Source organism: Amblyomma americanum, chromosome 4, assembly GCF_052857255.1.
Source record: "Amblyomma americanum isolate KBUSLIRL-KWMA chromosome 4, ASM5285725v1, whole genome shotgun sequence".
Lineage (NCBI taxonomy): Eukaryota > Metazoa > Arthropoda > Arachnida > Ixodida > Ixodidae > Amblyomma > Amblyomma americanum.
In genome coordinates, this window is record NC_135500.1 from 215,308,315 (window position 1) to 215,334,706 (window position 26,392).

The following is a 26,392-nucleotide window of genomic DNA, read 5'->3' on the forward strand; positions in this document are numbered from 1 at the left end:
ATCAGCTGCGGATTTTATTGAGAAGTAAGCGAGCCACGCTGATACTGCTGTCAAATAACTGAAAAATTATAAGGTAATTTTCTGAGAAATTTATCGCCGGTGAACAGCAGTTTTTTTAGCAAATGTAAGCTCCAAGTATTAATATCACTTGCCTTGTGGTTTCAATGCATAAGGCCCAACGTATACTTGGTTATTATATGCCTGCATTAGTCTTAATACAAGGTCTTTACTCTATTTTCAGTACTCGCAGCCGCTGCTTGGTTTACATATAAGTGCATAAATTCCCCATCTGTCCGCCTAACACAGTCTAAAATTCTGACAGCGCCGTTTTTGACTGAAGCGAAATGCAAGCACACTCGCCTACGGGGATTGTTTGGCGAGCCCAAGAAACACCAGGCAGTCGAAATCGGGACCCCTACACCGCGACGCTCATACATCCCGCATAGCCCGATATCGAAGCCAAAGGATCAACTTTAGCCTCCTCTCAATTTCCGCAAATTTGAGTGCACTGAAAAAAAGAACAAAAATAGGAAAAGGCAGCAAGCAGGCGAAAGAGGAAGTTCACTCTAAGTGCCCGCCACCATCGGGAGGTGTCGCTCGTGACAGAGGATGGGTTTCCCCCGCGCTTGATTACGCGCTTGGCGCACGCGTGCTATCGTCGCGCGCGTAGTGAGACGACCATTGCCGTCCCGTGTGAAAGGCCGCTGAGTCGCGACGCCGTACCGAGTCGACGAGCGGCGGGTAACGTCAGAGTTGCAGCGCCGACACCTCTTGGGCCGCCGCCGGCCGGAACCGGGAAAGGAGGCAGGAGAAAGGAAGCGGAGGAGACGCCATGCATACGATCAGCCTGCGTGCGCGACGAGCACGTGCTTGGGCGCCGCTGCTCATCCTCTCTCTGGTTTTCCTGTCGGTGTGCCTGCACGAGGAGGCGGAAGCCGCGAGAGGTAAACGCAACGCTTGTTCGTTTCTGATATGGTGCGGTGCGCCTTCGGCGTGACCTTCTGAATGGGTAACAGCGTGAGGTGTCGCCCCGTTCCGGGGAACAGTGGTTTTGTGTGTTCTGCGATGAACCGGTCACTGAACGCCCCGAAAGAAGGAGGATCTCTGCTTGTACACAGGGACTTCCCTCACGCCCCTGGGGATGAAGTGCATGGTTTTCGGCGCCGTCCTGAAACGTCAAAAAAAGAAAAGAAGATATTTCGATCATAGAGAAAGAAAAACGTTTGGAGCTACCGCACTACGTTTTAACGACAAGGACCTGCGGTTGAAAAACGAACTTGTTCTTAGCGTAGCGTAAACCGTTATTCGTTTTTGATGGATCGGTTTATGAATGGACCGGTTTATCACCGCATAGTACCAAAACCGTGTCGAAGGAGGCTTTTATCACATCTGTGTTTCCTTGGTTCCTGGTTTATGTGGAAGATAGTGCTAACAGTGACGCTTTATACTGATACATAAAGGGTTATGTATTTTAACATTTACAGATCTTTATTTAAAAAACTGTGAGATACACGTCTGTCCCGACTGTTGAGCTGGATTGTACAGCAAGGTGAACATTATGTACCTGGTATGGACCAATATTTAGACGATTAACTTAACTAATAAACATTGTTCTTTTTTCTTTTAGGGGGCTAGGTTATATGCGAAATTGATAACCGTCAAGATCAAAATGTGAACCCTGTTTTTAAGTTTTCCTAATAAGCAATGTGGTTAGAAATATCAAAAGTCAAAATATACATTTCAAGCTCGTACAGTTGGCTTTTTCGCAATACGTATCTATAAAATGGAGTGCCTTTCGCACTTCTTATGCGTCAGATACAGGTGAAATTGGTGTATTTAATGACGTAGAAGTAGTTGACTTGATTTAGGCTTCGATAACTCGCGCAGCGACGCCATTTTATAATTCGGTAATGTGGGAAAGCCAACGCAACGAGCTGTGAAATGCGTATTTTTGGCGTTCGATATTTCGAACCCCATTATCGATTAAAGAAATTTAAAAACAGGGCTCACCTTCGATCTTGATTAATCGTCTAAATATTGATGTGCATGGGTACATAGTGTCCACCTTGCTGTACAATGCAGCTCAACAGACCACAATAGCAAACAAATAAATGAAAAATGCTTCAAGCAGCGAGATGAGACAAACCCGCCTGGACTGGGATTAGCCCTTATCTTTATTTAAACTTGAATGATCTCCCACTAGCTGAAAGCGTTTAAAAATTGAATTGCAATCAGTAGAGTGACAAAAACACCAAAATATATTCCGAATACAGCCATATAACAGGTGTAGCTGCGATAGTCACGGTGGTAACCAATCTGCTCACATTCGCATTTTCATTGACATTGTGACGATCACCTGGTTGCGTTTGGTAACTATTTCAAAGATGCTTTCGTTTATCGCTCTACTGGAAGCAGTTCAGCTTTTATGTGCTTTCAGTGAGTTGGAGATGATGTAAATCAAACTGCGCATATTCGCATTTGCTGGTGCACGTAGCATTCGCACTGCCATTCTTGATTCATATAATTCGCTGCATGAGCGACTAATGATCTGCGTACGCACGTTCTCACGGTCCACGAGTTAACTCATGCGCACCTCCTCTGTGCAAGCTCTGCTGACGATGAATTAAAACCCGAATACCGAGGAGAACAGCACAGGCGATACCGTAATTATGGATCATTCATTATAAATGCTAAACAAATTGGCTTGCCCTGCTTTCCAGATGAAGGGCACAAGATGGTCGCATTTCCCCCAGTTTGGCTTTACAAAGTGTTTCTTCCATCGCATTAGTCGTCAGTTAGTGTAATGTGGATCCGAACCTGATATCTGATCGAGACGAGAACCTGTAAACTCTCGCATTCAACGCGCTGCGCGTGTGTTTGGAAATTCGGAAACGACGAAAGGCGACTAACAAATTTAATCGCTGTCACATGAGCGCCGACTAATGGCGAGATCTTACTTTTCCCGCCTCATCATTGAAGATACCAGTGCACCCCATAAAAAAATGATTAAAAACACATGAAGGTTTTTTGTTTTATCTTTTTTTGAGGCTGGGTGGCGGTGTGAGCATACTGCTGCCGAGTGCATGGGTATACTGATTAGGACCCAAGCGACAGAGGCCGGAGGATGTCCCGTGTGCCGAGACTTCTGTGCTCGTCGGAGGGTTAGCCAACACTTGTGTCAGTAATCGACCAACCGCAACAGCACTTATCACAGCTCCGCGGCGGGAAGCCTACCTGCAGTCGCATTTGCCGTATGCCTCGTGACGCACCCGATTTGGCGATTGCGCAGACAAGAAACAGCCATGCCGCGCGAGGCACCCCACGCGAGACTTCGAGCTCACCGACGGTCTCTGCATGCCCGTGCACGAGTGCCTGCAGTCGCTGAGCGAAATCGGCAGACTCAAGTTCCCCATCTTCTGCGGAGTCCGGCTGCTGCTGCCCATCGTGTGCTGCCCCCTCGCGGAACGGCGTGCCAGCCGAACTTCAACGACCGCGCCTGGTGAGCTGACCGCGAGCCGGCAGTAAACAGCGCTGGCTCCTCATTTGTTTCCACTTGATGCCAGCTTCTTCAAGGTCACACTCGCTCGTTTCTAGTGCATGCAAAAGCAATCAGGAATATTTAATCCGATGAAAAAAAATTATAAACAATGTATACACTCACGCTACCTAACTTATACGACAGTCCTAGAATGACGTGCAACTGAATTCGCCGGTGAATTGGCCATATCGTTGCGTACGTTTGTGTCCTCATCTGTCTTCGTCAGCACCTTTGGCGCTGTTTTAAAAAGCATGAACCACCAAGTATAGACCGAAGATGTACCCGTGTTGTTGCTGCTGCTGTGTCCTTGGGTGGCACATACCCACGAGGGGGACTGGCCACACATGTCAGAGATTTTGTCTCACGCGCTTCTTTGTCCCGGTTTAACCTAGAGGCATGCGTGAGCTTTCAGCTTTGACGCAAGACAGAGAACAAGTACAACATGAACTGGTGGGCGAGTTGGTCAGACATAGTTCTTGTAAACCAGCGCAACGGCTCGAAGCCAAAGCGCGCTGTGGTTTGTCCCTTTCTGTTTGGCTTCGAGCCGTTGCGCTGTTTACAAGAGAACAAGTGATCCCCCGGAGGAAAAATAAAAGGTGTTAGGGTCTTAATGTAGTTTCATCGAGTAGACGTGCGAAAGCGTGTGTTTAGCCTGATTGTCTCATTGCTGGGTCGTCGGCACCTCTGGCGACGATATCAGACTCAGGTCAAGCTCTCATCGAGGTTAATTACTGATCTGATCTGTTCGCGTCGCACATGGAAGTTGATGAAGACGACGATGAGCAATGCACAGCGCGAGTGTGCTGCAGTTCAACACGAGGCGCGATCGGCTGCGGCAATAGCATAGGTCTCTCGTGCAGTGGCCAGCCAAGCTGATCTGTTCGCGCCGCGGCGGGCTCGAAACCCAGTCGCGGCATTATTTACTTTATTTCTGCATGAGCTATTGCTATGCTAGGTTTGGACCCTTAAGGTCACCCTCCCATTGCCTACACAAGATTCTTTGGTTAGGACCTTGTTAAGTTGTGATTTCGCACTAAAAATGTTTAATGGTCAGGACGTCGTTTTCAGTCAAGAAGATAGAAGGAACGCATAAGTGCTGGTAACAGAAGAAACTCAACAAAATGATTGTCTGTGCGCGCGAAATGCATTCGCAAACATTGAAAGGGTGAATATTCTACTGAATGTGTCTCTTCACGCGACAAGCTGTAATGGAAATCCCACAGATGTCGGCAGCGCAAGTCGACTCAAGCGGGTCCGGATGCCTATACAGACGCGATAAGACAAGCGTTGTCAACTACGGTTCGTATTTCTGAAAGGCCCTTCACGAAGGAAGTGTGATTGCGTTGCTTTATGGGGAAGTCCCCAGGGAGAAAGTGCCGAGGAATAAATTCAGAAGTAACGCGATTATGAACACACTTTTGTACGTTTCTTATTATCTCGCTCTTGCTGATGAGTCCAAAACCTTGTGCAATGAAAGAACGCGTACCGGTTGCTTAACGCAGCTGAAACATTGCCGCCCGTACAAAAAAAAAAAAACTCAACTTAACACATTGCGATCACTTTTTGCCATTCCATGTCACTTAGCTTGATTTTGAAATTGCAGCGTGCACTGTATGTCCCAGCACATCAAACTGTTTACAGAAAATACCTATAGCCATTTCTGGGGCAAATAGCTTTCCTTTTGTATAAATGTCAAGCAATGGTTCTGCAAGGAATTAAATAACCTTCTGTACACGGCTTAAAAAGGAAGATTAAGTGTCTTCTTGGGGCAAAACGGCGGCGCTTTTAAAAGTACATGTCAGGTTAAAATAACAACCTCCTTACAGGCTAAAAGCTTTTACGAGGCATGGCTGATCGGATGGTTAACTGCGTGCAGATAGATGCTCTAGGCCATGCTTTACTCTTGTTCGCGCTGGCTTCTAGCATCGTTCAAGTAAATTCATGCATTTAATGAAAAAAACGAAAAAAAATGTCGCATCGAATCGCACACGACACAGCTGCTCTAAATTTAAAAACACTACATTCTGCGTATCCCAAAACACAGTGAACAAGGGTTGAGGGGGCCAGCTTCAAGTTGCTTAGGCAACGTTTCGACACGAGGACTTGTCTTAGTCTGTGCAAGGCGTTCATTATTGGGAAGGGTGGTGGGTTTGTGAAGCTTAGATCCTATTTACCTTACGCTCTGCACTTCCTGCTGTAGTTTATCAGGCACTCTTGGCTCTCGCATTCCTCCTGCCCATTTTCTTTCGCTCTCTCTCTTCGCCCCCGTTGTTTAAATTTTTGGACTGTTTTCTTCGCTTCATAATATTTTGCCCTGCCGTGCTGCTCGCTTGCTTTCTCCTAGCTTTTCCGGGCCAACGCAACCAGTCCTACCATGCCCCTTGTCGCAGCTGCGCATGCGCCAACACAGTCTTTCAAGCCCACGTTAGCTATCTCTCCACCCTTGCCAACCCCGGGATTCCTTTCTGTTGAGCTGGCGTATATTTCTCTTTCACAGTTTTGCAGGTAAATCGGTTAATCCTCTTTACCAACTATCCCGCCTGGACAACAGATTTCAGCTTCACGCTCTACATCCCATTATCCTTCCCACATCGCACCTTCCGGCCCAACCCAAACTTGTTCCTCGTAGCGAGGGGCCTATTTAACCTTCGCCAATGACGAGCGCTTTGCCCACACGCCTTGACCAAATGAAGACAAGTCCTCTTGTCGTAGCATTGGCTAATCACACTGAGGGTAATCACACCCCCGCCAATTTTTTTTTCACATATCTTCATACTGCACCATGGCAAACAATTAGCCGCAGATCCCTCCTCGGGACGCTCGTAGGTTCCTGCTATTTGTTGTCAGAAACGCACCCAATTTGTTATGGCAGCATTAACTACTCGGTGCAAGCGCAGGACAAATTTTGAAAACAATACCTTGCTATGCATCGGAAGATTACACCATTCCTACCAATATGTTCACAATCTTGAAATATTCCGCAGTTGCCTCGCAATTAAAATTGACGGCCAAGAAAGCTCGACTTGTCTCAAGATGAGCAGTGTCCTTCGAATCCTTGGCATTTCGTTCATGCAGCAAAGTGCGCAAGTTTGTCAAGTGAGCGAACATCTGCCTTGTTTACGACTTGATGATCTCAAAGCAAACTGAAAGCCCGCAGCGAGTTATTTGTTGTTTGACCTGTCGGTTTTTTACCTTCATGGGCATTAACCCCAGTGAGATCGAGACGCTTAAAGACAAAAATACAAAAAGGCACACACCGCTCAATCTTCCACGTACATGCGTGGTACATTTATGAAGAAGCGATGCTTTGTCACAGTTGAAGACAAGATACAGCAGCTATGACGGCAACACTTCTCGCGTATGTGTGAGCTAATTTCTGAGCCTCGTTGCGAGCTTTTAATCTCGCGAAACCTAACTTTATAGTGTTTTAAATCTCTACTGAGTAGCTAGTTGTATGAGTTACACGTATATCTGTCACTAGCCCACTGGTTTTTATAAATAATACCGAAATTAGGCACTCCTGGGAGAGAAACAGGATAGCGGTAACTTACGAGGGTGTTGTTGCGGGCTAGTTGGTTTAACATTGCTTAAAAGGGAACAGCGCAAACACAGTCCTGACGAAGAGCGGAACGTATACAACACAGGCGCTGACTTACAACTGATGTTTATTCAGTTGTAAGTCAGCGCCTGAGTTGTCTATGTTCCTCTTTTCGTCCTGTGTTGGCGCTGTTCCCTTTTAAGCATAGCAAAAACGTCCGGCTTCACCAACTGGAATCAGACATATTTCTTCTAACGTGCTAGAAGAAAAACAGCGAGGAACCGCGAAGTTTTGGGTTTTGAATAATGTGGATTGCTTGGTGGTCTTTCGTCGGCATTAAAGCACCGCCTTTGCCAAAAGTAACCTAGCAGCCGCGACGACAGCGGGCTCTCAGCCGAGAGGCGGCGTTGCGGTGCTTCCCGGCTGCGAGTGGGAACTGGGTGACAGCAGTCTCGCGCCTTCGGAGTTCTGTAATGCTGAGCCCCGAGGACGCAGGCTTACGTAAGCCAGTTTACAATCATAGCCATCACTCGGCTGCAAGCCAGCTCCGGCCGGCGGCGCGGCTGCTCGGTTACTGTCACTGCCATGGACACTACCGCCAAACAATCTTTCTCGAGAATAAGCTTTACTACTCGATTCGAAGATATCTGAAGCAAGCGTTTTGCCATTCAGAGCCTTCCCGTCCTCCTGACGAGAGTCAACCAGCGCATGCCCCGGTGATGCTTGCGGCACAACCCGAAGGTAAAACTATTTCTCTTGCTTTCAAAAACGCCTTTCTCGAGGGCGACTTCATTAGCTTCCCCGTTGCGATCGTGTATTTGACGAAAAGAACTGATAGCCATTTCAACTGCCATAATTTCCCGTATACAGTCCGCACTGGGTGCATGCAGAGTCTGCACGGCTCTCAGTTTTGAAATGCTTTATCGCCCTCATCTATAACTCTATAGTTGGTCACATTTCAGTGCCAGTTGTGAGCCTTTTTTTCCGGTTTCCTTCCTCGAGCTTTTATTTTGTTTTGTACCGTCACAATCGAACAGCATTAACTGTAACTTATCCTTGCAAGAATAAAGCAAGGTGGACAGAGGCAGCCTGTGGCCGTTATATTATGACTGGAACAAAGAGGAAGCATTTTGTACGTTCAGTGGATAAAGAGGATGTAAAACGCACGGGTTTTGTTTTTTCACGAGTCTCTGGATCCAGTTTTCGAAAATAAAAACAAAGTCTCCATAACCTTTCACCAGTTATCGGTAATTAAAGACGATTGCCACATTCAAATAATGCTGAACAGTGTGCCTGCCGGAAATAATCTTGTAAACGCGATTGTCGCGGCTTGCTTCTGCCTCATTACGAATTAACGCGATTTTTGAGGTAATGTGTTTTTTTTTTAAGCACGGATCTAAAGGGCGTCAGCTCCGCGGCTGTTGCCGGCATCTACTTCGCCATTTAGTATTGCAGTGTTTGTGAAAGTCATACTGCACACAGTCACAATGTTATTGGATATCTGTTGCAGGCGGCGAGTTGTCATGACAGGTATATAACTTGATACCGGAGAACCTTATAGAATATAGCCTTTAGACAAAACAGCAAAAAATTACGTGACTTGAAAATGTCGCCACTTTACGTCACATGAGATAAAGAATTACGCGACTTGAAGATGGCGCCTATCGGGCCACATCTTATTTTGACTGGCTAGACTTTCGTAATTATTAAGTCGATTCACGTTCATAGTATTCCAGCGCAACGGCACATAGACAAAGAAAAGAAGAAGGACGAACACAGCGCTGACTGACAACTGACAAACAGTTGTCAGTCAGCGCTGTGTTCGTCCTTCTTTTCCGTCTTATTTTCTTTGGTTATGTGCCGTTGCGCTGGAATACTATGAACGTGAATCAAGATTACCAACTAGCCCAAGAACTGACTCTACTGAATTAAGTCGATGTTGCGATGGAGAGAGATTTTTGCTTTGTGCTGGTCGGTCTTTGAGTTTTTGTGTATAGATGTAAAATTAAAAAAAAAGATTGCAACTACCAGATAAGTTTGAATGATTGGAGCACTTTCCTAAAAATAGCGTTTGCCATTAAATGCTACCTGTACACGAAGACTCTACAGACAGCAATGACCTTTCCATGCAAAGTCAAAGGATGCAAAGTCAGCATTTTCTTGATGCTCGCTCTGCACTGCTCAGAGGCTCCCGCTGCCTGCGAGACACCATCGGGCCAGCAAGGCAGGTGCCTGCCGATGGAGGGCTGCGAAGCTCTGCGCGAGCAAGTGATGCGCAAGATCTTCCCGCCGCTGTGTGACATACGCGGTACCACTCCGTACGCCTGCTGCCCTACGCTGGATGGCTTGCCGCAGCCCGACACCGCCGAGACTACGCCGTCGCCCACGGACGCGCCGAATGCGTCTACCGACTACGCTTTGCGCATGCTACTGCTCAAGTTGGAGAACAACAGACGTAAGTGGCTTCGCCTACTCCTTTAACGGAAGGTGCTCATCAAAACCGAAAACAATTAATTGCCTCTCAGTGTTGTGCAATTTTTCACGGAGTTCATACAGAGCGTGATTTCTTAAAATTAGGCACTGAGTGGTGCGTGATGTATGCGGCCACGGGGGCACAAAGTGAGACAGCATTGTCACCCTCAGGTACCTAATTAACTAAAATCGATTATTTCTTTTTGTGGCTTGAGTAAGTGGGCATGTTTGTATTAGGAACTAAGAGGCAGTCCTATTCCTATACCACTCCATTTTGTAGAATTCTCGTTGCACGAGTGTGTTCCGAGATATTCGTGTCCAAATTTTGAGCTTGCTCCGCGTAAATGCGCATGCAAGGCGGTGGCGCTTAGTGATGATCGGCGCGAACCTCCCGCTGGCGTTTCGCGTCGTTTGGTCCGGGAACTGCGCAGCGAGAGAACGGTGACGCTGATAACTGTTTCCATTCCACTTTCGGCTATCGAAAGGGACGAAAATCCCGAACCAACAGCTGCGCCACACTAGGATGGAGTTTCGCGTCGATTACCACTACCTTGCATGCGTCTTCACGGGAAATCAGTGGAAGCTTTTGGAAGCGCTTATCAAAGGCGACCGCCTCTGTTTCAAATACACAGATCGACGGTAGCCACAGCGGCTAAGAAGTTTATAAATAGATTTCAGTTCATTAGGTGCCTGACCGTTACAATTATCATCTCAGTTTGTGGCACCCTGGCCGCATAACTTATGTGGAGAAGTGATTTTAAAGGCACCCCTCAGTGCCTAATTTGAAGAAATCCGTAAAGCTTATTTCTGAGCACCCTTTATATAGCCCGTTGATGAGCTCATGTGATGTCTGAGACGAGTTTCCACCGATTTCACGGTTTCAGCTTCTAAGAGGATTAAGGCTTGTTCCTAGCCCCGTATTTAGGACGAACCCGGCGGTATTCTCCGGTATTAGTTGGCTTAGCTATGAGCTCCCAGGTTGTGTTCACAATTTCTCTGCCGTCGCAAATTTCAGTCACAGTCAGTACGTTAGTTCAGGTTCAACACCTGCGGACTGATGCTGCAGTCGAGTTTGGCTACACCCTCCCCAGATAAGCAAAAAATTTGCTTGCCAAATTGTTAAACGGGCTTGTAGAGGAGTGTCTCGACAATTTCCCTACCCGTACTGCAGTTTTCACAGATGCCCCCCAGCAAAACGAAAAGGCAGCTATTGGCATTTGTTGCGGGGCCTGATTGAGTTATTCATTTCGGGCCCCTCATAATACGCCTGCACTTGCTGCAGAGTTTCCCGATTGAGTTGACCTCGCAGAAAATCCCTTGCAATGTTTTTTAGGCCATTATACTTGCTGACAGGCTTTCTGTCCTGACAGCGCTCGAGGGGCGCTCTTCTGAGCCGTACCCTTCGATTTTTCATTCCACTACACGTTAAAGAATTGCAGTTACACCGGATACATGGCTATTTACGGCATTGAATCAGTGCAGTGGCTGATTAAAATGTGCCCTTTGCGGGCCTGTGGTCCAGTTTATTCCAGACACTGTGCACTTGACAATAGCCTGCGTTCAGCGTTCCCAGCATCTGCACTCCTTGAGTCATGAGCCTCCCCTTGCTACAGCGGACTTTCAGCATTCGGCATTCCCTTGCAGCCTCCGGTTATGCAGTTCACAGAAATGCGAGGTGTTTCATGAACCTCTTGCCTTGAAGAATACCATACCACGATTAAATCTTTATTTGTACTTAGCGGTGTTCTCTCTTTCGAACCTTTGTGAAGCATTTGGTGAAAATGGATCACTTGATCACTTTCTTCTCTCCTGGCGGCGGTTTGCTCCGCTGCAGAGATCTTATTTAGAGATCCAGTCCGCTCGATTAGAATTTCCTCTTTCTATTCCGGTTCTTATCTCCTTTGGGGCAAGCGCCAGAGGATATGTCCTAAAACCAGTATGCGATTTTCTTCACAACTATATCATTGCATCAGGCAGATTCTTTTGTTAGTTATAATCTTCAAAATTGTTTACTTTTAACTAAAATTTACCAATGACTGCAACTTAATTACGTCGATGTGTTTTTCCTGTTTTAATTTGCAACGCCCGCGTGCCGATCCCACATTGGGGGTATGTGCCACTTCAACAGAGACCAACGTCAACAATGGTGGTTGCTGATTTTGCTAGTGAGTCTGTAGAGGCAGAGCAAGAAGAATGGAAAGCTTCCACTGTTTCGAATGTTGAAGAAATAAATAAAAAAGAAATGTTGAACAAGGCGCACATCTGGTCGTCAACGTGGGAAGAAGGCAATAATAGGCACGAAAAGAAAGCTCAAGAAACGCAGCTCAGAAAATGCGTTCGACATTCAAAAGAGATCTAATAAATGAAAAAATGTGAGTTACGCACTTTTTGCTAGAAATTAAACTTATAATATTTCCGAACATGGTCTTCAATCAGGCATAAACACCCCGATCATCAATTTTTCAGTTTCTTCACCAAGTCAAAATAGTAGCCATTGTCTGCGGCAATAAAATACGTGATGAGGGCTGTAATGTGTTTTTTACTAGACTACAATTTCTTCCCGACCAGCCACATTTTCATGTTTGATAGCAAGAAGAAACCACCGCCATAAACCACAGATTGTGTCATCTCAAAAAAAAAAAAACAACTAAAGATATTGTGCCTTGGTTCACGAAATGCGTTGCGCACCAATGTCTGAAAATTAAAGCGTGCATTGCACGTTATCGCGGCTTTTTTTTTTTAATCAAAGATTTTCCATGCAGCATTTACAGAGGCTGTAGATAAGGCAAAGTAGGCCGTGGAGACTGTTCTCATCCAGAAACTTGAGCAGGCTCTTGCTCTTCGTCTTGTCCGTTAGCCACAAGGAAAGGTGTTCCTCCCTGGTAGCCCTAAGTCCAGCCTTCAGTACTCGTCTTCTTGAGTCCTGCGTTCCTGGGCACGTCCACAAAAGGCGGCGAAGATCCACCTCCGCGGTCGCCGTGCAACATATGGGACATGTGCTGGGCACTGCATCTTCTTGAGAGCCCCATCGGCACGTCACCGACGGGTTAAGGGCGGCCCCAGCCCTCATCCCTGTACCGCCTCCAGTCTGGTTTAGTCATCAGGAAGGAGGTAAATGCACGGGAGAATCAAAGCACGTGCACTTCTTATAGAGGACGGTAAGATGGGAAGACCGGAGCGGAGATCAAAAGGGAGGCCATAGGGAAAGGCATTCGTATTTGGGGCTTGGTGTGTGAGGGTGTCTGCTTTACTCTGGTCAACATTGTGAGTATCTTCTTGTGCCCAATGCATCTGAATGCGTTTCAATACTGTCATATTGAGAGCATGTACCTGCTGAGTGATGCCTACTGTCTTCGTGACTCTTTTGAGTTGTTTAATAGCCGCTAAGGAGTCCTTGTAGATATGAGCTTCTATTATAGATGCTATGTTGTTTATACACTCCATCAGCTTCTACTCAAACTTCTTCTAGCTAGTAGCTTCTAATATGACGGTTTTAATATTTCAAGAAATTTCTCCGAATTTTCGTTTTTTTAAACATTCAAAACTACCTGCAGATTGTGGCAAGTCGACAGGCGAACCCCCTCGGCTCGGCGCTTTCAGGGCTTCTCCCACCGTGGTCAGAGGCCGCTCTGTCAACCTCGGAAAATATCCCTTCATGGTAAGTTGAGGGCTTGGGCTACGCTCCATATGCGCTGTAGAAAAAATGCGGCATGCAAAGGAATACTGCCAGCTGAAAAAAAAGGAGATGGGGAAGTTGTTGCATAGAGCTCGGAGAGCTGGCTACGACTGAGTGAGCGAAAACTTTATATCGCCGCCCACCAGGATGGCACATTATGAGTACAGTTTCGTTATAACGATGTCGGAAGGGCGCCAATCTTTTCTCAGGCAGCAGTCTTTCCCTAGGAAACTACAGACGGCAAATAAGCGCAACACAGTAAAGAAGACACGTACACGTATCACGAGGCACCAACTAGCTCAAAAACAAATTGTCTTTTTCGATTTGTCTCCAAGTGCGTGCCTTCGCCTCCAAAAAACTCACCTCTACGCTACGAGAAATGCCATTGGGGAAGATAATATTGGTTTGGACCACATCAAGTGTTTTAACACATACTACGCAATAAACATGCGCTTTTGCTTTTCACCTCCATAGAGACTTGGCCAGTGTGGCCACAAATCTGACCCACGAAATCGTGCTCCTTAAACAAAAATGAAATCTCATTGCAAAGGCTTCGAGGACTTTTCAGTATCTAGACATCGCCGGCTGTAGAAAATGACTGATTAAAAGTCCAGAGGTCACGCAAAGTGGTTTATGATTCGTGTATGCAGTCCTTTTCATTTGGCTCTCGGATCTTCAGGGCCACACACAGACGAGATCGCTGTTCAAAAAGCCGAACAGCTGAATCTGCTTTATCTTCGCTTATTTTTAGGTTTACCAAATCATTTTTAATGGGAAAACATTAATAGTCCCATTGCGAGAAAATGCGGTGGCGTGTGTTAGTGGTTGTACTCGCAGCTGGTAAAGAAAATCCCAGCGATGGCAACAAAAATAGGGTGCCGTAATCAAGCGGGTGTATGACGTACACGGCAAGCCGAGCACCACCATTTCAAATAATCATGTACATGTCGTTCTTCTATATACAGCCCCACTGGCCGACGTCAATGTGGCTTCGGTTTTCCCGACAACATTCGTACCAAAATTGCGACGCGAACGTTTGTCGTACAGCGTTAATTCCTGGTGGTTTCATATGATTTCTCGTTGCATATAGCTTGCGAGGGCTAGTCAGGTTGGAGGCTAACTTGCGACAAGCGCGCCTTCGGTCGTATGCCTTCCCAGACTTTTTACCTCTTCCCTTAGAGGAACCCTGATTTAATTTAAATGGGCATACTCTAGTGCAACAGGTCTGTAGAGGTGGTCTTTGTGGGTATTCGAGTCAGATTTGAAAGCTCCGCGTGGAGCCCATAATTTAGAAAAAAATATTTAAAAATCGCTGGTAGCAGTAGCTCGCAACCGATGAGGGCGACACCTCACCGCCGCGCGTCCCCTACCCCGTTACTGCGACATTTCCTTTCCATAAGAACCAATTTTCATAGCAAAATTGTGGTGGGACCGTTCCTCGTACAGCGTTCCGGGTGCCAACAGTAACCGAAAGCACCTGTTTCCATTCCCTTGTCTGCTGAAGCGTTCCGGGTGGTGCCATACACACGTGTGTGTGGCCGGGTGTGAATGCACTCAGGGACAGTAATGCTTTCGCATTCCCACACGTAAGCAGTCTTAAGTGTCCGTGCCGAATGTTTTCTCGAGCATTATTGCAATTTGGGCGCCTTTGCTGGCCACTCAGTCTACTAGCGTATACATTGAGTGGTTCACTTCTTAGCTGCAATATGGTGCCCCTCGTCAATTACTCACGGACCGCGGACGCTATTTCATGTCTCGAGTTGTTGACATCCTGCGCTAATGTTCAACCAAGCACAAGATTGCCACAGCATGCCACCCGCAGACGAACGGACTAACCGAGCGTTTGAACCGGACATTAACAGACATGTTGTCTATGTACGTCTCCCCCGACCACAAAGACTGGGATCTCGCCTTGCCCTACGTGACGTTCGCTTACAACACTTCCCGGTATGGACACCAACTGGTTACTCTCCTTTCTATTTCTTATATGGGAGGCACGCCGCCCTGCCTTTGGACACACTTGTCCCATCTGCTGACCGTCCCGTCACCGCCTACGCCCGTGACGCCATTGTTCAAGCTGCAGACGCTCGCCAAATCGCCCGTAGACGGCTCCAGGCGTCCAGCAAGCACAGAAGTCCCTGTACGACAATCGCCATCGCCAAGTCATTTACGAACCGGGGTCGCTCGTTCTTCTGTGGTCTCCTTCCCGCCGCGTCGGTCTCTCTGAAAAACTTTTGTCCCCCTACCATGGCCCTTATCGTGTGGTGCGTCAGGTCACCGACGTCACGTATGAAGTTGCTTCGCATACGCCTGCATCCTCATCAAGCAGACCACCCACCGATATTGTTCACGTCATGCGCCTCAAGCCCTACCACGTCGCTTCTCGATCACCGGCCTAGCGCCGAGACGGCGCTCGTGCCGCCGGGAGTCATGTTACGACGAAGTGGCAGAGGAAGACGAAGTGGCCTCTCGCGTGAAAGGACGAACGAAGAAGAGGAAGTTAATGCAGCTCCCTGTTCGTGTTGGTGCTGCCTGCTAGGGACTCTTTATTCTAACACCCAACACTTGTAAATAAATGTAAATAGTATTTCTCCGTAACAATATATTCATTAGTTTCAGATTGAGATTGCACCTGCTAATTACCACGTCATTTTCCTACTGCTTGTGCCTCGTTCCCAGTGAGGTGAAACCCGGGTTGAAGTCTTGCCAGCAAGTGTGCTTTGCCTTCTTTTAGTGCGGTAGCGCTACTAACCGCAGCCCACGGATTTCGTGCGTACGTAAATACGTCCCCGAAGCCTCTGATACACGAGTTGCAACTAAGTCGTTCCATGCCATGACATAGCATGGCTTGAACTTCGACCCTGACGTGACCACTGGCCATGAACAAACTTTTGACCTTGACATGAGCTGAAATGACCTTGACATCACCTTGACAGTAGCATGTCTTGGCATGTTATTACGTGTCCTTACATGACATTGTCTTGACCTTCACCGTAATTAATAATCGCCTTGCTACTACACGATATTCCGCGCTTAGCCATGCTAAACCGTCTGCTAATTTTTGCCACACCACGCGGGTGTGTTCCGTGCATACAAGCACATGTGCGAAATAAATATTTGACTGTTTTTTTTTTAAATGACACTGACGAAACTCGGTCTACAAGTGACGTAGTTAAGCTTTCTCATGTGCTCATTCCTTTTCTTCCGGGACCTTCCCGGCGATCAGGCTGAGCCCGTAAGAACCGACGACACCAGTGAAAAGTTTATATTTTTCAGAAGGCGTAAACAAAAGCTTTTATAGTGTACTGTTTTAAGCACTAACAGTTTTTTTTCAACAATATTTGCTCTAAAAGTGTTTGATATATGGTTTATGGGGGTTTAACGTCCCAAAGCGACTCAGGCTATGAGGAACGCCGTAGTGTTATAAAAAGCGTGTCTGTTAAACACGAAAAATATATTCCAGGGTTCGGTATATTTGGCGCCATGAAGAGAAAGTCCTCTCTCGCCATGGGCAAATTCGGTGCTAGTTTATGCCTCTTATTTATTGCAACGTACAGAAAGCATATTTTATTTCAGGGGATATTGATTCTAAAACAACGCTTCATTGCAACGTATAATGTGCGAAACTTTATATTTCTGCAGTTGTAGTTATGTTTTATGACCAAGACAATTACGATACGTTGTCTTCCCGGCATTCCCATGGTTGATGAAGTGCCCTTTAAGAAACTTGCACAGATGGTGGCGCCAGCTTTCCCTCTAGGTGATAGCTAGAAACTCTATGGCCAGAGACGAACCGTTGAGCTGTCGTTCTTCGCCTGCCGGGGCAAGTTGGCTGCGCAGCCTGCTCAAATTAACCGTTTGATATGCTCATGCATTCGAATTATTGGGCACTGTTTTTATCATTGAAATACGCGCCACATTAGCCCCATTCAGGTCGGATTCCAATCAGACCTGACTCCAGTGTACCGTAACATGTACGCTCCTTGCTTATGCACAGGTGGCCATATATCGAGACGATGTGAGCGTTCGCAACTATTGGTGCGGTGGCACACTCATCACCTACTGGGTAGTACTCTCGGCTGCGCATTGTTTCGCCAACTCGCTGTGAGTATTGCAGAAATATTTAAAATGCTAGTTATTTTTTATTTTGCTGAGCTTGCGGATGTAAGTGTCGCGTTTTCTACTCTTTTTGCTAATTTCAAATACGAGCTTAATTTAAGCGAGCAAAGGAGTCTGGAACGGAAGGCAAAGGACAAGCGCAACCCGCTTGTCCAGTTATGCCATGTGAATGTCTGGCCGGTACTGCCCCACTTTACGAATTTGCACGCGTGCTCATTGTTGCCGATGGAGGAAATGTGTGCTGCTTGGAAATGCTGCTTGGAAATCCAAATAGACACTAACAAATGAGTGACGACGGGCATGAGCATGTTTGGTTTGTCTTGGGACTAGCTGGATAATTTGAACAACCATGTAGCGGTCTCCGCACGTGCTGTCGCCAAGAAGACAACGTCAACGTATTCTGCGTCATAAAACGCATGAACTGCACAAGTATTTCCTGCAGTAAATTCCAAAAGACGTAATTTTGTCAATGTGCAACGTGAGAAAGCTACCCTAACCAGTTTTCGAAAGCGTGTTTTTCGAGTTAGGTATCTCGAACCACAATGCTGGTCCTGATGTTTACGGATTAAGTGGGTTGCGACTTTAGTTTCTAAATGTGTCGAATCCCGAACCCTTCCTGACCATTCTTTTCCGACGTTTAGCGGAGCCAGAATAGCCTGCTTTTCGAAGCCGAGGGGGGAGTGGACATGGCAGATTTTTTCGGAGCTTTCCCAAATTTACATTTATATAACACAAAGTTATATGAAAAACAAAACTATCATGCAGGCCGGAAAGGTACCGCCTTTGCCAAAAGTAGCCAAGCAATGGCGTGTCTTAGCTGTGTGGATGAGCCCTTGACCACTTAAGCTCGAAATCTGTGTAGTCCAAATGTAACCCTTGTGCTTGCCTTTCGAGATCTCCTCATCTTTAGGGGTACCGTAAGGGGCCCACTATGCGGCTGAGAAGCAACCCCCGTTTCTTGGTTACTCTAGGAAAAGAGGGCACATTATACATTTTACTGAGTGCTGACAAGCTTTACTGAAACGCTATTCTTACTGCGTGTGAAGCGCACGAATTCTTAATTCCTGTGTTGCTACATTGAAACTTTCCTTTGCATTTGGTGGCAGACATCGGAAACGTGCGCACGAGTGTTTGAGCCATGTCTTTTCCCACGTTGGCTCACGACAGCGATGCCTGTAAGGTGCTGTGTTCAAAAGACTGCAACAATTGGTGTGCGTACAAGATCCAAATGGCAAGGCAGCTTCTTGAGCGTAAATGGAACCTGGGGCCAGTCAAGCTGCCTTAGTTGCATCCCTTTCCCTTTGTTTTCCACCACAACCTTGTACCTCTTTGTTTGTGGAAATAAATAAACAAACCAAATCACATGAAATCAAAGCAAATACTCGCCTAGAACAGTCCTTCAAGCCACAAAGCCTGTTTTCCAACAAGTCGCGCACAGCCAGAGTTTCGCAAAGAGTGTTTGCACTGTCGATTTCAAAACACCAGTGAATCATTTAACAGCGCATAGCCTGAGCGCGCGCCAAAATATGCTTTCCTTAGAATGCACGTCTCCGAAATAACAAACTGGGACGCGACGCTTACATTCAGTAATGGTAGCACGTTCCGAGTTAGCGTCCCGTGATATTCCCGACGGCATTCCAAGGCACTTGATGCATCGCAGAGATGCTACATCATGATATGGTTGGATGAAGTCGCCCATCACCGAAAGTGCTTTTCTGAGAGAGGTGCAGCAAAACAGACACAAAGGAGGCCACAGAAGCAAAATTAGAAGCGCAAAAATGAATAAAGTTGGCTCTGGTACTGACAAAAAGACAAAGGCATACCTAAATTGTTTCTGCCAAAAAAATTAAGCATGTTTTTCTCAAAATTTTTCCTCTCGTTACAGTTCAGCCATTATTAAATCACAAGTAGAAAGAAGGCAGATTTTTTCAGCTTATTTTCACAGAGAAACAAAGCTACCTTATTTCAGTTTCTTGCCGTACCAGTTGGCAACGCTGGTGTGAATTGACGTCATCACTATGGCAAAACTTTCACTGAGGTACTCAAAATTTCGCGTACGTAAGAGCTTTCTGGATTGGCTGGCGCTTTATACATTGGTTATCATGACTGGCCAGCGCAAAGCGGTAGTCAGTCTCGTAGCGTTCTCATGTAAAGAAAGCTGTGTGGATCGGTGGTAGTTTTCATACACCTCCCCTCCCGTATGACCGCGCGGGAATGATTGGTAGGAAAACTTTACTGCTCGCCAATCACTAGCACCACGGCGCTCACACGAGAGAAAAGTTCGACTTCAGCTGCTGATGGTGATTCAATGTGTGGCCGCGGTTGCAGGAGCGATACCAAGTACATCGCGCGCGTCGGCGGCGTCAACATCTCGGACACGAGCGGCACCACCTTCCTGCAGAGGAACGTGACCTCGGTGCACGTCCACCCGGAGTATGACGACCGGCGCCACTACAACGACGTGGCGCTGCTGCGGCTCGAATTTCCCGCGCGACACCGCAGCGTGAAGCGGTCGTTCGCCTGCCTGCCGGACGCCGCCGCCTCTTCGCTGCCGCCGGCAACGCATGGCCTGGAGGCCACGGTGCTCGGTTGGGGACACAACGCCTTCGGTGCGTGCTCATGAATGCACCGTTAGTTGGAGGAGATCATTTAATACTTAAAGAAGTTTGATTATTAATGAAAAAATCGCGTTTTTTCAGCAATTAAGAACTTAAACGTTATTTTTTATACTTCTGCCGCTTTCATCCCATCCTTCACGGCACGGTCCAGGTGTCTATCAAATGTGAGACTGCTACCGCGCCTTTCCTGATAACTACCGTATGACCCGTGCATTCCCTGTGGGTTCGACAGTGGTGCGTGATGCATGTGCACGCTAAGGATCCCCAGGTCGTCGAAATTATTCCGGAGCCCTCCACTACGGCGCCACTCTCTATATTTATTCTCTCACTCCCTCCTCCCTTCTTTCTCTCACAGCTCAGTTGAAGTGTCCACCGAGAAGTGAGACAACTGTTGCGCCATTTCCTTACCTAAAAAAAGAGAGCCAGGGTGGTCGTGCCTCGCGCTATGCTGCAAACCAAGCGTGACGCCCAACCACGCACTTTCGGTAAACGTAACACAAGCAGCTACACGTGCAAAAGTTTAGAGGTCGGCCTGAGCCAAGCTATGGTGGAGGGCTTCCGATGAATTCCGACTACATAGATGTATTTAACATGCACCGAAAACGCCCCCGTACGAATATAATTGGTCTACAGAAACATCACAAACAGTGTATATAGACTACCTATTGAAATTTCGGTCAGGGAAGTGCGGCAAGCATTGGCTGAACTCCTACGGAAAGGAAGCATGTAGTGCACTGGGTACCCGAAACAACAACGGGGACAATGCTTTACGCATGTACATAAAGGACCTCCCCTTCATCAGAACGGGAAGAGGGAATCTGCAGCGAACACGACTGAGAAAGATATTGCTTCGGCCGTTGCAATTCCTTCGAGGACATAAATCTTGACTGATTAGGTGTGACCGAAAATACAGTACTGGTAATGCTATGCCACAAAAGCTTCTCTTTACCATATAACCATTCAAATTCATCCCGATGTCAATATCCGCCTGTTTGCAGATGATTGCCTTCTCTACAAACAGATAACATGTCAAAATGATCCTGAAGAACTCACTGACCAGTTTAGCAAAAATAAGTGAATGGTGCAGGAGGTCCGGTATGACGCTGTAGCATGGAAAAACCGTGCGATTTCGTGTCACAAACAAAAAGGTCCCTATTAGTTTACGTACAATGTTGTTACGTGGCGGCCAGCCGAAGAAAGAGACGCGATGATCGATAGCAATGAGGTGATTTAATGGCTAGCGCGAGCGCTCCTGCCCGCGCCACTGCACAGTTCGTCGTCGCCTTCGTGACAATATTAATGGTAGTCTCGTAAAGGAAGTCAATGAATACGAATACTTAGGAGTTACAGTTGCTCACAACCTTTCTTGGTCTACACATATGCAAAGATTTGCGCGTCTGCTACACGCAAACATAGCCTTTTACGACAACTGAAACAGGCGCCCCGGAATTAAAATTTCAAGCCTATAAAGCATTTATACCACCAAAACTTGAGTATGCTTCAGTGGTATGACATCCTGTCTACGTAAAGGACAAGCAAAAGATGAAATGGTGCAAAGACATGCGGTTAGTTTTATATCGAATAAATATAGGGCTACGGATTCTATTTCAAAGGTCCTCTTCTACACTAAGATCCCCACACTGGAAACGAGAAGATTTTTTTTTGTGGCTTAAAAAAAGCCCCAACATCTTAATTAAAACACTTATGTCAAGACATTTTTGCCGCGTCCTTCTAGGCACCATGATGTCTTTGATTTGCTCCCATTTGCCGCGCGCACAAATTTGTTCAAGCAGTCATTCTTCCCACGCACCATACTTGAGCGGAATGACTGCCTCCAGCAGCTTTGCTGCGGAAAACTTTGAGTATGCTCTGATCAGCGCGTTAAAATCCTGATACTAGCTTGACATTTCATTGCGGCACTTTTGTAATCTTGTGCAAGCGCAGTTCCGTATTTGATGCTCTTACTGTTTATCATTAATTTTTGGTTGTGGAAATCTGATTTACTGATATAAATTGTTATAGAAATGTTTGTCTTGTTGAATTTGTTCTTCTCCTGCACTTGGAATTTGTTGTGCCATGTCATTTTTTAGTGCCTGCTTCTGTTGAACCAAGCGCACGTTTCAATTATGTTTCCCATAGCATTGGTAACACTTTGTATTTTTACCTGTATCTTCGTACCAGCTTGCTCTTCTTAGACTGCAATATTTTGCGAAGAAATAAATAAATAAGTAAATAAATAAATAAATAAATAAAACCCATTTGTAAATATTAGTGCAGGCTTTCTTGAAACACCTGGTATTTCGGCAAGCAGGCAGAGCTTCGAGCTCCCGATCTAACCCACAGATAACGTGATGTATTCGTCGGCGTAGAAATAAAGATCCCATTGTTTTTGCGCTTTGGAGCAAACTGCTAAGTGCTAATGTGAAACGCACGCAGGAGGCACCCTGCAGACGACCCTCCAGGAGGCCCAGGTGCCGCTGGTGGATAACGATGCGTGCGACCGAACCTACCGCTCGCTGGGCAGCTACGACCGACAGTTCCCGTCTGGCATCAACGAGCACTTCGTGTGCGCCGGGAACACCACAGAAGGAGGCGCAGACGCGTGCCAGGTTAGACAGCTGGACTCGCTTTCAAGGATGCGTTGTAGCTTACCGCTCCTGTTATAAAGAACTGCTTACGGTGTGACAGAAAAAAAAAGACAGGGTAACTAATTTTCTCGTGAATTAAAAACTTCTACATATATTTAGAAAAAAAATCGAAACGTGTGAAGCGATCACTTGGAATTAGCACTCGTCAGGTACGAGGTATTTTAATCAAATTCTATCATAAAAAAAAACAAGAGTAGTAGAAGTGTCGTCACAAAAACAGGTATACTGTAAGACAAGCGAGCCGATGTTCTTTCCGCCAGAAGCGTGAAAAAAAATTTAAATGTCGCGAATATCAATTCTCTATTGAAAAATATGTAGAGGTTTGAGTGGCTTCAGAAAACAGGATTATGGGACGTTTGGCGTGGATTTATAGGATTAACGTCCCAAAGCGACTCGGGCTATGAGGGACGCCGCACTGCATAATTTTGATCACCTGCGGTTCTTTAACTCCAGGTGGTCGAAATGCAAGAACACATCGTATACATAGGGAAATACGGGAATCCATTACCAACAAAATAAGAGAAAAAACTTAATCTCCGCCTTACGGTTATGACGTGATAGCTTTAGTGTGTTAACGGTCATATGTGCGGAATTGGTCATTCTCGACTGAACATTCATAGATCCCTGGTAGTCCTTGTACCGCTCCTGGCACAGTGGTGCAGCGGCTAAGCGATGGCCTTGCGGTGGGAGGTGGTGCCATCGGTGGCGCTTTCGCGAACCAGGTTGCTCTTCCTGGGAAACTTCTCGCGACCAATCATTAATTTAAAAGCCACCTGCCACGGTGGTCAGTGTGCTTGCTATCCGGTGGGCAGCTTGTGATGACGCCACAAGGTCACGTGGCCTAGGTGGCCCACATAGGTTGCTTCTCGGGGAATTTTTCGCTCACAACGTCGATACCTACGCCGGAGACGACGCAGGATTTCCTGCACAACGGCAGCCTTAACACAATCGCGTTAGAAGAGCGTATACGCACAGCACAGGTAAGCGAGGCATATGCTGGGACACGCGATGGTTCCAGAGGAGCGCTCCTGGGACTTGAGGGGCTCTTAAAGCTACGCCCGATCTGAACGTGTGTCTCACTAGCCTCACTACTAGGCTTTCCGACTATACCACCGAGATTTAGAAGAGGGCGCACAGTCAAAGGGAACCTAACCTGAAATTATAAGCGCGGGGGCCAAAAACCACCGGTGGCACTGTGAAGCTTGTGAAGCTGCACGAGCTAAGGCCACGAAATAACCAGGGAGCCGCCGCAGTGGCTCAGTGGTTATGGCGCTCAGCTGCTGACCCGAAATACGCGGGTTCGATCCCGGCCGCAATGGTCGAATTTTGTTGGAGGCGAAGTTCTAGAGGCCCGTGTTCTGTGCGATGTCAGCGCATGTTAAATAACCCCAGGTGGTGGAAATTTCCGGAGCCCTTCACTACGGCACCCCTCATAGCGTGAGTGGCTTTGGGACGTTAAACCCACATAAACCCATGAAACCCACAAATAACGAGGGAATCGCCGGCGCGAAAGTGCGCAGGACAGCGCCTCGTCCCGTTATCTCGTCATTCGTTCGCGTTCTCGTGGCTGTACGCAGCCACGGGTAATTTTTAGTCGCCACTTCACCCTTCCTGGTTCTGTTGTCAATGGCTATACTGCTCGTGGCAAGTGCTTTATCATCGCGAGACAGGTCGTGCGGCTTTTCACAATGAAAATAATACCGCGATTTATCCTTGCAGCACGATGATCCCGACACGGCCAGAAAAATTGAATGCGCATTTCTGAGCATCTTCTATTATTTTTCCAAATCCGCAAACAAAGGTTTCCTGAGTTCCGGCATTGCACTGCGTAAGGTCCAGTTTTGTGCCAGACTGAATGCAGGTGGACTTAACCTGGCGGATCTGTGAGCACCTCAGCCAAGTCACATAGCGCTGACAAAGCGCACAACGGTCTTGCTTCCTTACGGCTCTTCTATAAGGACGACGATGCTCCCAGCGGCACAGAAAACGCAGCAGGGGATCGAGAAACGGCAAAGCCTAAATATTGCACACTGAATTTCTTTGTTCCTGTCGCATGTTTACAAAATTATTTTAAGGTCCACATGGCTCCTAATTGAATAAAAAGGTAGCACAAAAAGGACGACCACAGACGGAAGGCACCACAAACACGAACGCTTCACCACAAGACACACGCGTTCGTGTTTGTAGAGTCTTCCTTCCGTTGTCTTACTTTTCGCGCTACCTTTTTATTCAAGTACGTGTCACCAACTAGCCCGGCAACAAGTTTTATGGCTTTTAATGTCTCCTGCTGTCTTCAAGGAATTTCTTGCGGTTTAGGTGGTTCAGGGTGCTTTTAAGGCAGTTCGAACTTCAGTGAAAGGTCCGAGCCAGTGTGACAAGGCAGATAAGCCAGTTTTATCGATTCCCTTTCCAGACTCGACAGGCAAGTACGTTTGCAAAAGTCCGTCAGGAAGCGGATAATTTACTAACGCTCTGTTCTGTCATGTTTTCAGCAAGATTCCGGGGGCCCCCTGATCGTCAACGCGGGGGGCCGTGCTGACGAAGCCTACGAAGTGATCGGCGTTGTATCCTTCGGCGTCGGATGCGGAACCGCCGCCTACCCCGGGGTGTACAGCAGGGTGTCACACTTCCTTCCGTGGATTCTCAACACCACGGCCCGGATCGTTCCCGAAGACTCCTTCTCCACAAACTTCATCTGAGCGTCGGCCGAATCAAGCGGTGCGCGGAAACAACCTCTGAAGCGGCGCCATCAGACAGCGCAGAAATCACATTCAGTGTTAGAAGCTGAACTCAATGACAGCGTTGAAAGCGCTGCAGTATCCATTCGACAGGACCGACATTTTATGCCCGCAAAAGCTGGTGACAAGTATGCAGTCAAGCAAGTCGTTAAGGTATTTCTGGTGCAGGTAATAATAGAGTCACGCGACTTTTCGGGTTCTGAAGATGTGCGATGTAGAGGCAATGCATATTCATGGTCGGTAGTTTCCATGCGTAGCGTCTCTTAAGTGACTTTACAGGACTTAGGAAGGCCTCTATCCGTGTCAAACGAGACGTAAGTGGTATTCAGATAAAAACGCATGGCAAGAGACACCTGATGGCTGCCTTGTCACTTTTTTAAAGAAAACGGCTGGCTCTTATAAACGTCGGGTTGCGTTCGTGCTCTTAGTATTTCTTTTTGTGTTTGGAGATGCGCGCGCTAAGTTGGCATTCTTGTAAAACCTCTACTTCCTGAAAAAAAAAAAAAGATGCGAACTATATGCGGTGGCGGCTTCTTGACAGAGAGCTCTTTTGTTTCGGGCGAGTAAGGTCTGTACTGAAGGGCTGTCATTAGGTTTAAAGCAGCCAGAAGGCGAAAAATGTTTGTAGCAATGACAGTATTGTAAGGTTTGCACACGATTGTGAAAAAATGACATTGAAAGAGATATCGTATTTCTTGTGTAATGATGGTGTCTTTTGAGCACATTAGAATAAAAGAAAGGTGCTGCAAGCACGTAACGTACGCAGATGACAGATGCGGTGTTCACCTGCTCACGTAAGCATGCAGTCTCCACAGGGCGCCACTGGTGTTGATTATGAAAAAAAACTATTTAAGCAGCGCACTGAGGTCCTAAGTATAATGGGCGTCACATATGTGTAATCATTTTTAGTACTGGCCTATTTGCATGTGACAAAGCTGGAAAAAAAGTGTTGTTAAGTGCCATAACGGAAAATTTCCATATGTTTATTTTGGGCACTTATTCCTGCACCATTTTGTCCAAACCCATTCATTTACCGTTTTTAAGC

General features: G+C 46.8%; 1 protein-coding gene across 1 annotated transcript; it reads left to right on the forward strand.

Annotated features, from left to right (window-relative positions):
• Window positions 1–664: 664 nt before the first annotated feature.
• LOC144129310 (clotting factor B-like) lies at window positions 665–26,109 on the forward strand. The gene is made up of 9 exons (XM_077663349.1): window positions 665–944; window positions 3,290–3,499; window positions 7,749–7,817; window positions 9,262–9,531; window positions 13,103–13,206; window positions 17,222–17,328; window positions 19,672–19,952; window positions 22,398–22,570; window positions 25,102–26,109. The coding sequence occupies exons 1-9, from the start codon at window positions 833–835 to the stop codon at window positions 25,306–25,308; spliced, it is 1,533 nt and encodes a 510-aa protein (XP_077519475.1). The 5' UTR covers window positions 665–832; the 3' UTR covers window positions 25,309–26,109.
• The last annotated feature ends 283 nt before the right edge of the window (window positions 26,110–26,392 follow it).